This window comes from Epinephelus moara, chromosome 18 (assembly GCF_006386435.1).
Source record: "Epinephelus moara isolate mb chromosome 18, YSFRI_EMoa_1.0, whole genome shotgun sequence".
NCBI classification, from domain to species: domain Eukaryota; kingdom Metazoa; phylum Chordata; class Actinopteri; order Perciformes; family Serranidae; genus Epinephelus; species Epinephelus moara.
The window spans coordinates 17,578,677-17,591,373 of NC_065523.1; the positions used below are offsets into that span (position 1 = coordinate 17,578,677).

At 41.8% G+C, this 12,697-nt stretch overlaps 1 protein-coding gene across 1 annotated transcript in view; it reads right to left on the reverse strand.

Annotated features, from left to right (window-relative positions):
* The window catches only part of LOC126405442 (SRC kinase signaling inhibitor 1-like), a 107,046-nt gene extending 94,713 nt beyond the window's left edge, over positions 1-12,333 (reverse strand). The window contains exon 1 of the mRNA XM_050069175.1: positions 12,226-12,333. Coding sequence (XP_049925132.1) covers positions 12,226-12,316 — 91 coding nt within the window. The 5' untranslated portion in view covers positions 12,317-12,333. The remainder of the gene's footprint in view (positions 1-12,225) is intronic.
* Between the last annotated feature and the right edge of the window lie 364 nt (positions 12,334-12,697).

A 12,697-nucleotide genomic window follows, 5' to 3' on the forward strand; every position in this document is an offset into this window, starting at 1 on the left:
TTTCCAGAGTGGCAAATTATGAGCGCTTCCTATTTAAGAGGCTTTACGGCTTCAGCAAGCAACTGTTCTACTCGACCTTATCAGTGCAAATCCAGACGTCCTTGTGAGAAAAAAAAAACCACAACAAAGTTCTGCTGACAATAAGGCACCAGAGGAGAATTCCACATATCGAAAAAGTGAAGTTTCTGTTCAGTCTATGTCCGCGCAGATGTTGACTTGGATAATGCGTGTCCAGAGAAGGAGACTGTATCACTAATGAAGCCACTAATTGGCTATTTAATTGGCTGCAGTTAGAGACATCTGTATCAAGCAGCAAGTTAAAATATCAGCAGTAATGAGCTGTCGTATCTGTAAAAATGTAGAATACCATATGAGAGAGGATCAAGGTTATCGCAGGGGCGCAAGGGGAGGGAGAGGACAAGATAATAAAGGGTAAAAGTGTCTAATGGTGGTGAAACAGGCAAAAATACAGAGCAGCATAAAACTTAAACACCACTTGTGTACTTTATATGACAACATTTCTCATCCTATTTTGTCTATGAGGGCAGAAATGTGTGTTTTATGGAGGGTATTGGAGGGTTTATGTTCTGCTTCCTCTGCTCAACAGGGCAGCCCCGGGCCTACTGGGGGCCCTTGATGAAATTTAATTTGGGCTCTTCATTCCTGGCTCTCTGTCAACCATCAAACCACCCACGACTGTGTACCTACAAAGCATGAGTCAGTTTCACGAAAACATGTGTTGACTATCAAGGCAAAATAATTACCACTGGAATAAACTACAACAACAACAAAAAATGTCATTGTTCAGATATCTAAGTCCCTGTGAACTGAGAAGTTTCAAATGAATTCAATTTGTACGCCCAATTTGTTATCTTAATCAACACAGAATGATTAAATTAGCTGTAAAACATTTAGCTCTTTATCGTATTTCTTAATCATTGGCTTAATAATAACTGTCAACACTGGCATTGTGATGACCACATTGTAACATAACGGCCTCTTTAGAGATTACACAGGGACAGCTTGATGATTCCTCAGGTTATCTGAATATACAGAGCAGATTCAAGCCATAATCAAATCTGGTGTAGTGTCCTTGAGCAGCAAATCTGAATCCTACTGACTCCATGTGTGCTGCAGCCCAAAACAACATTTTCCTCTTAACAAAAAAACACTCCAATCAGATAAGTAAAACTAATGAGGAAACAGGCTTTTTATTACTCAGTCACAATGAACTACGAACCTTATCAATGTCATCAGTTTTGTATTTTGCACATATTTATTATACACAGGAGACTGTCCTCCCCAACAGTTGTTTAAGCAAATGCCAAAAATGACATAAAGGCCCAATCCCAATACTGTCCTTGCCTGAAGCACTTAGCCCTCAGCCCTTTGTTGTGCGTTTTCAAGTCTAGGGGTCTTGTGTAGATAGAGGGGAAGGGCGAAGCATAAGGGCTACATATCTCTGAGCGAAGGATTTACAAATAAAAATCAAAGAATCAAGGAAATCATAGGCAAGATGGCTGCACAGGCAACAAAAGTAATGCACAAATGTATTTTCTTGCTTACTAAAGATTTAGAAATTACTATAGCCGAACTATATTGCGAGCAAGAGAAATCACCTCACCATAGGAACAACAGATAATCGCAATGTCCATCAACATTCGTCGCATCTGTTTACTGAAACGCCAGCATTGTCAACAACAGATGATGTATCATGATCTTGAAGGGCTGTTTGCAAGATTTGAATCTCTGCTCCTTTAATCTCTGTTTTAAAGGGCAGGGTTGCACTAGAAAATTAGGGTTAGGGGTAAAAATAAGAATTGCGACTGGGCCAAAGTATGTTCACATACAAGTGACAAAACCATAACTATGATGATGACGGTCCCCTAACCTTAACATTTTAACCTAAACCAATATGTTTCCCTCAACCTAAGTTGTTTTTGTGCCTAAAGCAAACCAAACCTTAACCATAGCCTTGTCACATAATTTTACAACAGTAATATTTTTGGAGGGCAAAGACTGATGACACTGCCCTACAGATAGGGGATATCACAATATCAGAAAATGGCCATAGAAAAAAAACGTGTAGGTATTAATGTAAGGGAGTGAGAAATTGGATTCAGCTACACTACATGCAGCCACATGCTCTGAGGGGAGGCACAGTTTTGAAAAACAGCATCAACACCATTAATACAGCATCTCTGGCTGATATATGGAGAGTGTGGAGTGTGTGTGTGTGTGTGTGTGTGTGTGTCTGTGTNGAGAAATTGGATTCAGCTACACTACATGCAGCCACATGCTCTGAGGGGAGGCACAGTTTTGAAAAACAGCATCAACAGCATTAATACAGCATCTCTGGCTGATATATGGAGAGAGAGTGTGTGTGTGTGTGTGTGTGTGTGTGTGTCTGTGTGTCTGTGTGCGTGTGCGTGTGCGTGTATGTGTTGGTGTGGACAGGTCAGGTCCGATGTTGCAGTAAGCCATGAGTGTAGGCGGAGAGTCTGTCTCTTGAGCCGGTGCCTGGCTTCACACACAGCCATCTGGGAGAGAAATCTGCATAGCCTCACTGCAGCAGAGTGCGGCTTGCAATTAAGAACTGACAAAAAGTTTTTCAGATTTCAATGCTGCAGTTTTCCCTGTAACAAAATGGGCTAAATCTAAAACACAACAATCTTCCACTGCTTCCTTTACAGTGCCCTCTGATGGCTGCAGAGAGCCAGAGAAAGATGCTCTGAATCTTTGTTGTTACATTGCTGCTATTGAACAGTCAAATGGGACTGGCAAGGTTAAAAGCTAAATATGATTATTATTGCTGTTAGTTGCTTACTTGTTCCAGCTGCCCTGTCACAGAGGACTATGTGTGAATTGATTTATAATTAAAGGTTCCCTGTGGGGCAGTGTTTTTATGTGTGGGTCTCTGTTTTGTTTGCACTTGTGCATGCACAACAGGATGCACATTCCAGCCAATAGTTTCACACTATTTTAGTGATCAACACGTGGCTGTAATATATAAAAAAGACCAGCTATGCGTCAAAAAAAAAGCAATGAAGAAGACTGCATACACACCTACACACACATCAACATGGACTGTTGCACAAAAGCATACATCACACATTTTGTGTTGTTTTCTTAAACCTATTTTGGCTCTCACATCTGTTGTCTCCCTGGGGATTGCTGGAGCTACTGCCTCAGCTTCAAATAAGAACATGTACACTGATCATGCTTTTGATCTTTAAATGTGAAAATGAACAAAAATAGTTTTATACAGATCAGATACACAACTAAAGGCTACCATCCTGTTATTCCAAAACAGCAAAGCAAACTCCCCTGTTAACAGGTGGCTACAGAAATAATAATCCTGGCCTTTGTCAAGGGAGGTGTGTGGATTTATTACCTAAAGCCTGAGAGATCCAAGAGGACTCCCAGCCTTTACCTAAAACCCTGCTTTCAGCCTTAGCCTAGCCCTGGAATCAAGGTAATCATTTGTACTCCTTAAGCCTAACCCATAGTGATAGTGAGTCTGTGCAGTTTAAGAAAGGTGTGATATAGATGGTGTTTGACTTGTAAAACGAATCCCAAGTTTCTGGTCCACACTGAAACAGCAAAGACTGCCATTCATTCTGTTCAAAACCCTTTGAAAATGAACTCCACTGCACCTACACATTGGCTATTATTTAGGGCAGATTTTTACAAAAGTTTGTCCATTTGGAGCGGACAATAAGAGTGCAAGGGATTGTGGCTCTCACACTGAATCCCTATAAAACCAAAACAAGGTTGCAAAATAGTCATGCTTTCATACCTTATTGCTAGAGCTGGGACCATTTCTGGTTTTGCTGGTCTGGTACTGTGTATCAGCTTACGCCGGTTTGATTCTATTCAAACTGGGTGAACCAGCATTAATGACACATTCTAGCAAATTAAAAAGTAGCCTACATTAGCAACCCTTGCTGATAGCGTCACTGCACTAAACTTGTATTCCATTTGTAGCCCAGTTCAATGTCGGCGACAAGAATCCGTATGGCACCAGATGCCAATATGATGCCTGAAAGATGTTGGACTCTCATGTCCGATGCAAATTTTTTGCTGGAATGTAAATGGGGTATTTTAAATGTCTAATGGCATTAGAATTTCATGTTGTGTGGACATTAACGTTACGATGTTTTACAGACACTGGGTTTTGTTCTCCATACCTTGCAACTGAATGTTGTTATTCTTCATCAAGATGATGTTTGGAGGACACTGGATTTTAATTACTTAACACACAACTTAAAACCAAGAAAATATCAACCTCATCTGTCATCAACGTCAAATTGACGTTAGCAATAGATGTTGTCCTGACATGGAATTTTAATCAACCAACCTCACAACCTAAATTTAACCAAATATCAACATCTAACAACACTGGTGACCAGCTGGGAAGGGGATCGAATTTCAGTAGAGGTGGGAAGGGGCACGAACAGCGCACATTGTGTTTGTTTACTAGAAATTTTGTGTGTTTTTCTGAGTGAGGAGATGAGACATTACAGAATTAGTCTCTCAGGAAAACTAAAACTGCAATAATATGGCAACATTTTGAATTTGAAGCTGAAGAAAGAGGGTTCCTCACCCCGTTTCTATTTATTCCTGTTGCTCACTTTAAAAGCATCAAAATGGATGAAGAATGGCTGATTGATGAAGTTGAAATGAGGACTTATCCATACGATATCTCCCTATTCAACTACGAAAACCAAAATATGGTGGCAGTTGGCTGAAGGAAATCAGAAAATATCATATTGTAAAATGTGTTTCCTGTTTAAAAAGAAACGTTACAAATGTATGAAGATGGCAAGTAGGCTACTGACCCATCTTTTAAGTGGTTACGTCTCCAGCCTGATCTTCAGCGCACAGCTGATATTTACATGGTTTGTTTACATGATGTAACAGAAGTGCATATGTAATGGCTTTAGTGTGGACAGACGACTCTGATGTTACACAACACAACGTGATAGTCAAATGCTCATTTTACCATTCCCATTATGTTCCACTCGGGGACAACTGCTGAATCAAGTGCCACTAGATCTAGTGGTAAGATTTAGTATACTGGTCTGGTCCGTTCCAAATCCTACTTATTGCTATCTGGACACTTTTAACTCAAGGAGCTCTCTCACAGTTTTCAAGGTTCATTGTCTTTTGGCCATGTCGACCATCAGCGAGTAACATTTAATGGACTCCAATCAAATGTTGCTATCTATCCTGCTTAATCCTCCTCTCTGGTGCCGAGATTTCTCATCTGTCTCTATAAACCCCATTGGTCTCCATGGGACTCTGATATTCAGTCAGGTGAACGAGCCTATCAGGGTTCAGCAAGCAGGAGATCTGATCCCCAGGCTGCCACAGAGAAGCTACTGCCAAGCAAGGAAAGCAATGCCATGGAGCTGACATCTAAGAGATTCATGCATGTTATTAGGGCATCCTCAGATATACGTAAGTACACAACAACTGTGTGTGTCTACGTGAAAGTGTGTGTGTATTTTTTACCTGGATCACTAAAGCAGGTATAATCGACTCCCAATTCTTCAGGTCACAGGAAAGGCTTGACATTTGCTTTGTTTGTCTCTTCTACCTGACTGCACATCAGTGTCACTGGCAGAACAAATTAGGGAGCATGCAGAATGTACCGGGTGCTAATAATGACTGAGCGAGGGGAAATAGAGGCAGGAGTAAAAAAGCGAGACATTTAACATGGTTGAAGAGAGATGAAGAACGAATCCAAAGAAAGATTTGTAAAAGTAAAAGTGACACATTTGAGAAATTCAAAAAGGATGAAGATGTGAGCAATGAGGAAAAGAATTGAGGGAAACAGAGAGGCAAGGCTAGGTCAGAGTGCTACTGCTGTCATGTGTTGACAGTCTAGAAATAGAGTAGGGGTGCGTGCCCTTGTCTTCTCAATATCACGATGATGACAGCCTGTGTAGTGAACCACACAATGACTACAAGTCAAGGCTATTAAAGTGAGAATCGGACAAATGAGAGCCTGCACTTAGTAAACCCTAAGAAGACCCGGATCTAACAGTCCAACACAAACCAAGACATCATACACTCATCGCTTTACTGACTCCCCTGGCTCAGTGCTGTGATCTTATTATGTGTGTCTGCATCTACTTTCAGGGATGCAAGAGTGTAAATGTATCAAAGGGAGGAAGGATCATATACCCATGGGAGAAACGTCCAATCCTGTTGCCCTGCCAGAGGGAGAAGAAGAGGAAAACACTCTGTCCTCTTCCTCTCAATCAACCCCTCCTCTCCACCCTCCCAGCACTTTCCAGCTCTTGGCCTTTCCCTTTTGTTGTGTCTGAGTAGTGATAATGGCAGGCTGTCCGTCACGCGAGGTCTGACCCAGATTCACTCTGTGAGGAGAAGGATGGTGAGATGGGCGACAGGGATGTCTCAGCCCTTCACCCAAGGGCCCCACCCTCCCCAATCATAATCGCTCGCCTCCCAGACGAGGTTCAGCAGGAGAGAGCAAAGCCAAGGGCGCAGTCTAGCCAATGTCCCCAGCCTGTACACTACCTGCGGAGAAAAGGTCTGACTGGATGCAAAGCAGCAGCAACTAGCTCATTAAGCCAACCCTCAGTAGGGTGCTGACTTATTCATGGCCAGCTCCGCGGAAGAAAGGCCACTGAGACGTAGTTAACTGGCTTACTGGTGTGTGCCAAGTGAAAACCACTGCACTTTGTAGTCCACAGTCAAATGCGATCCTGGATCAAAAATGCCAACCTCTGTGCTAATCAGAGAGAATCCCCCGTGGCCCCTGCCTACACCTTGTTGCATAGATACGGTAACCAAGGAAGGCAGGAAGGAGCAGAGAGAGCGGCGCTCAGAGAAGGCAGTGGGGAGGATGGATGGGTGGAGACATGGTTGGAACATAGAAAAAGAGTCAAGAGAAAAAACAAGACTAAAATCTGCCAACTCACTGTAGGCAAATGGGGTGGGAATCATAGAGTAACTTACAGTACAATACTATGGCAATTCAGTGCTAGGGCTGGGTATCATTTAAGAAATTATGATACTAGTACCCTTACAGCAATACCGATACCAACAGTACTTCATTTGTTACCTTTACTTCATTCAGTACCCAACATGTGAATGGAGGCATTCAATTGTCACCAGACAGGGGTGTGGTATAGCCACACCTTCAAACATTTTGGTGGCATGTCTGCACATTGAATTGCCAGCTTGGTCAAATATACCACACTCAACTTCACCACACCTCAGACTGTATGGGTTGTAGCTGCTGCAGTAGTGGCCCAATCACACATCGCATAAAATCAAATAACGCCTGTGGTAATTGGCTGTAAGCAAAACCATACATATCTTTTTTTTTTACATCTCAATACAAAAATGATCAAATCCAGGGTATCGTTTGACTGTAGAAGAATTTTGATAGTACTTGGTACTGGGTTATATCGGTCAATACCTGAGAGGTATCAACCCTATATGCCCACTGTAACGATGGTATCACAATACAGTGATTCTAAGGTAGATACGTTACAGGACTGTAATCTGCGATACATTATGATGTCTGTTTAACTGAAGAAGAAAAAAATACCCCAAAAAAGGCAAAATCAGGAATTATGTGTCTTTATACACTCTTCAACAAACACACACACACACACTGACTGCAACTTGTCCATGTCCACATTTACCATCAGTCCAATGTAAAATAGCCATAAACTGGCAGAAAGCAGAAGAGTTCTGGAGTTAAAATACTTTAAGGATATAAAAATAAGCTTTTTTTTTTTTTTTAAACAATGTATTCATCGGAGGCTGACTTACAGTTGTGATAGCGTTAAGATCAGGATGATGATGAATCAGGAGGTTATGCATTTTCATTGTGTTGCCCCTATACTTTACTTTCATGAGACAGTTCTTACATATCCTGTAGTATCTATCAATTTTGTTTGTTCCGCGTTGTAAAAGCCGAAATGTGGGCCCAGACTTTTAACCTGAAACTTAACAGTGCCTGATTTCCACTGATGTCCATACCATCTCACCATTTCCCCCCATGTGAGTTTCTTCTTCACTGCAAGTTACTTTATCTCCATTCACTTTACCTTGATGCATTTCTTAAGTAGCACCACGAGGAATCATGAAGTAGTGACTCTGGGATGTTTTAATAAAAATAATAATATTTAACGCAAGTTTTTTGAAAACTCCTGGTAGGCAAATTAAAAAAAAATAATTACAATGGATTTATGGTTCAGGATGATCCTTTACAGCATACTGCCCCAACATCCTGTTTCAACATCAAGTTAAGAAGCTAAAGATGCTATTTAATTTGGCATTGGATGTTTACAGCTCTTGGAAATTGTCCTCTGGGAAGATTGAGTGTCTGTGCCAAATTCAGTGGTAATTCATCCAAAACTTGAGATATTTCAACCTGGACCAAAGTCAGCCCAACTGACTGATCGACCAATTGACCCTGCCATCCCTAAGATCACACTGCCAGCGTTATGACCCTGATACAGCATCTTGCCATCACATGACCACTAAACAGGGATTAACACTTAAGTTATGCTGAAGAGAACTGAACTGAAGAGAGAGCAACAGTTCACATAACCTTGTTTTTTTTAACCTTAGACATCTGATCTGACCTGATAGCTTTTACTGTAATACAACTTTAATGATGGGCTAAGTTATGCAGTCAATTTCATTCACATTAGCAAAACTGCATTTGGATTAGAGAAAACTCATGCAGGTGGTAGACAAACAAACATTAAAGCATATAAATCCCAATTACAAAATGCAGCTGCAAAGATGAGTATTGTCATGTGGAATACTAATTAGATGTAGATTAGCTAAAATCAAGGTCTAAGCAGAGCTAAACATTACTAAAACAGATTCCCACCAAAGAACTGAAGGCTCTCCATCTGGAGGAAAGGGCTGACATTAGTAAAGGACTTGTCTGATGATTCTCAAGGCAGAGGGAGGTTCTCTTTCTTACAGAATGTTCTTATTATGCTTGTAGTTTTCATTGTTTTGTCCATCCCCTGTGGTGTGGCATACAAAATTGTATTTATGAGCCATTACAAACCACAGTACCCATCACTACTGTACGGTAGAATTTATTTAAAAGCTAGTGTAAAGTGCTTTTGTTCACTTCTTTAAAAAGAGGATGGTATTACTTTTCAATTTGTCCTTTAAACTGAGCAATAATAGTTTTTTATGACGGAGAACATGAGCTATAGTACGATCATTTAGTGCAGGAAAAAGGTCTTTCCTTTTTTTTCCTCTCTCGCTCAGTTTGAATGGTCGCTGCCACAGAGGTTCAGCCATCCTCCCTCTCTCTGTGTCCTTCACATGTCCTTGCGTGACAACACGACTGCAGTGTGCTTCACCGTTTCTGTGGGAGGTATCTCTGGGAACCCAGTGTGTGGGAGAGGACTTCTGCCTGGCTCCCCATCTATCTGTCGCTTATCTCAATCATGCACACTCCTGCCATCTCTCTCTCTCTCTCTCTCTCTCTCTNAAATATCACTCTTTCATTTAGCTCGGCCCTGCTCCGCTTTGTTTTTTCAAACAAAAGGGACATTTCTCAGTCTGTCACCCAGAGATGATGACTGACAGGGAAACGAGGCATTCGTTGCCTTAATTCCTCTCAAATCTTTTTGAAAATGAATCCTGGCTGCATAGAGAACAGGCCACAGCTACATCTGACGCCTTGACACTGCTTTGTCATGGAAATTAAGGTTTTTGCATCACTATGAAAGTGCTGTCATCTAAGTGGCAGCCAGGTTACTCAGGTTAATGTGAGAAGATCTGTTTCCACTCTTGGGGTATCCTCTCACGCCAGCCTTTTCAGCTACATTAATAACAATGACACAAATAATTTAATATAAAATATCCGAGACTGTTGATATAAGCTGAAAGTGCAGAACAAAATTCTGCTTCTTAAACCATCAAAACTGATAATCATGATTGTCATAATCACCATTGAATAAAATAATCAGGAATCTGTCACATGAACACACATGTGCACACACCCGGACTTTCTCCATCACAGCCCATAGCTGCAGAGAATTTCCCCTGATTGAGAGTGCTGTAGTGCCAGGGCTAATTAACAGCATTTGATTGTCTTGCCGCAGAGGTGGAAGTCATTACCATCACATTTCCCTGCGTATGCAGAATATCGTGGTTAAAAAACTCTAGCAGATGTTCGCTATGGGAATGTACTGTGATCCTATTGGAAATGTGTGACATCAACACTGGTGCTGACCATAAAACCCTTAATACACAGAGATCCCACGATAGGGCCACAGAGGAGACCCTTTAGCAAAACAGGCGTGACAGGCATGATGTGTTATACAACAGCGTCGGTATCTAGAGTGACCTACAACATATGCATCCAGCAGCGTTTTGTAAACAATAAAACAGAATAACATGGCAATAACAAATATTTGCCATTCCTATTATATGGCACTCTGCTTGAAAGATAAAGATCTCCCGGACCTCTGTGTCACTAATTAGCAAACACTTTCAGTTGCCGATTTTCTTCCTTGAGTAAGATGCTAACTGCTTTTTAAATCTCCTTGCAGCAGGTTGCACACATAACATGTCATCAAGACCATAGACTGTAAAAATAATGAACGCAACTACATCACCCATTGGTTTATGGAGTCCTGTTTTGAAGCTTTGAATTTGGCATTTCGGCCATCCCCATCTTGGTTTTTTTGGATCAAGAAGTGACCATATTTGGGCGAGAGGCCGGCCCTGCTGCAGAGCAAGAGGTGGATCTGACTGAGAAGCAGAGGACAGTATCTGCGGTCAGCCTGTTACTCAAAGCATCCAGCCCTTAATTATGCGTAACTTTAAGCCTCAATAAAATGTAAATGGGTGAGTAATATACAAAGTTACACCCCCTACAGTTTTCATGAAGGGAGAAATTAACTACAGAGACGGCAACCGTTTGAATGAAGCTGTAAACGTGTGTATTCCTGCTGTAAAGTTAGACATTTGAACATAGGGGTTTATGGAGATTGAGTTGCCTCTTGAGCCAGCCTCAAGTGGCCGTTCAAAGAACTGCAGTTTTTAGCACTTTCATATTGGCTTCATTTTTCAGCCGCGCAGGTTGCTGCTTGGTCAAAATGTCAAACCCATCCCGTCCTATTGACTGTCCCTTTTACACAGGCAATGATGCAGCACCAACACTACTTCTGCTGCTGGCTTAAAGGTGGGACACCTCTGTCACCCTATTCCACGACTGTGCTTTTTATACAGAAGAGCGAGATAGACTAACAGCGACATTCCCACCTTGAACATACAGTACAAGGGACTAAAGAGACTGGAAGCAAAGAGGCAGTGACATTTGTGCGGTCTTTCCTCCCTACCTATTTATGACAGTTTTCACATTTATCATAATGATAGTGGCTGAGATACAATAGTTGCCTTACAATCGATTCTCATTTTTGTACCAGATATCTGACTCCATTCACTTCAAAGTTTTTGAACATTCTGAATGGGACTGAACAGGCTAATTAGCCTCCCTGCCTATGCAATCCTGGCTTTTGATAGGGAGGGAGCCAGACGGTGACATTAAAAGGGAAAGGAGGAAAACAGGAAGTTGTACATCCCTTCCCAATTCCTTCTCAGATGATCAATCACAGCTCAGATTTCTACAGCCTCTCTCTCCGTTCGCCCCTATACTCAAGCCTCGAATTATTCTCGTGGACATCAAATGAGCTCCATAGCACACACGGAAAGCTGCCAGAGCATAAAAGACCACAGCAAATTTATACACACACATACACACGGACACACAGTAATGACAAAGACACAGAGGGGTATGAATGCAGGAGCAAAGGGAATCCAAAAGCAAAAACTGTTTCACACTGCTGTGTGAAATGTTCTCCCAGGCTCCACTTGGCAGACAAAGTAGGCCTAAATGATTTATGAGAGGCAACAAAGCTTGCCAGTTGTTTGTTTTAGATAAATGCTACACAAAGCAAAAACTAACAACCCTGATGATGGCAAACAAAGAAAGATGAAAGTTTCTGGCATTAAAAAAAAAAAAAAAAGTACCTAGTTTTCCTGAGCTCCACATTGCCATTTCGGGAACGGTCCAAAGTTCAAACCCAGAGGCTGTGCAAACCTTGGCACAGATAGAGGTTTTTGTAACCGTGAGATAGATTTAGATTTTAAAAAGAAGTGACTGCCGTTGAATTTTAAGTGGGATGGATACCTGCTTACCTCCTGCAGCAGGATCCCTGTGTCCCAGCACCAACACCTGGCCGACTGCCCGCCCATCGGATAGGAACACCTGGTAGTCCTCACCAAGCATCCCCTCCCCCTGCACTGCCAGCAAACACCCTCTATCCATTCGTTCAGCCTGCAGCTTTACTCAGCTCAGCACAGCAAAACCTCTACAGCCAACTGAGTGATGCATCGTAGTACTGTACTGTGATGTACTGTACTCCACTGTATTGATACTGTACATTATTCTCCCACAGAAACATCATGCCTCAATGATTATGTTTTTAAGAGACACTGAAGTTATAGCAGAGGCCAGATTACACAGTGAACACACACAATAGCAAAGCTCCACTAACAGCACCTCTTGCTCGTTTCCTTCTTCACACATATACACACACGCGCTACTATACATTCTCTCAACATCTGCGCTCTTCATCAGCAGCACACTTATTCACAGTCAGGATTGGAG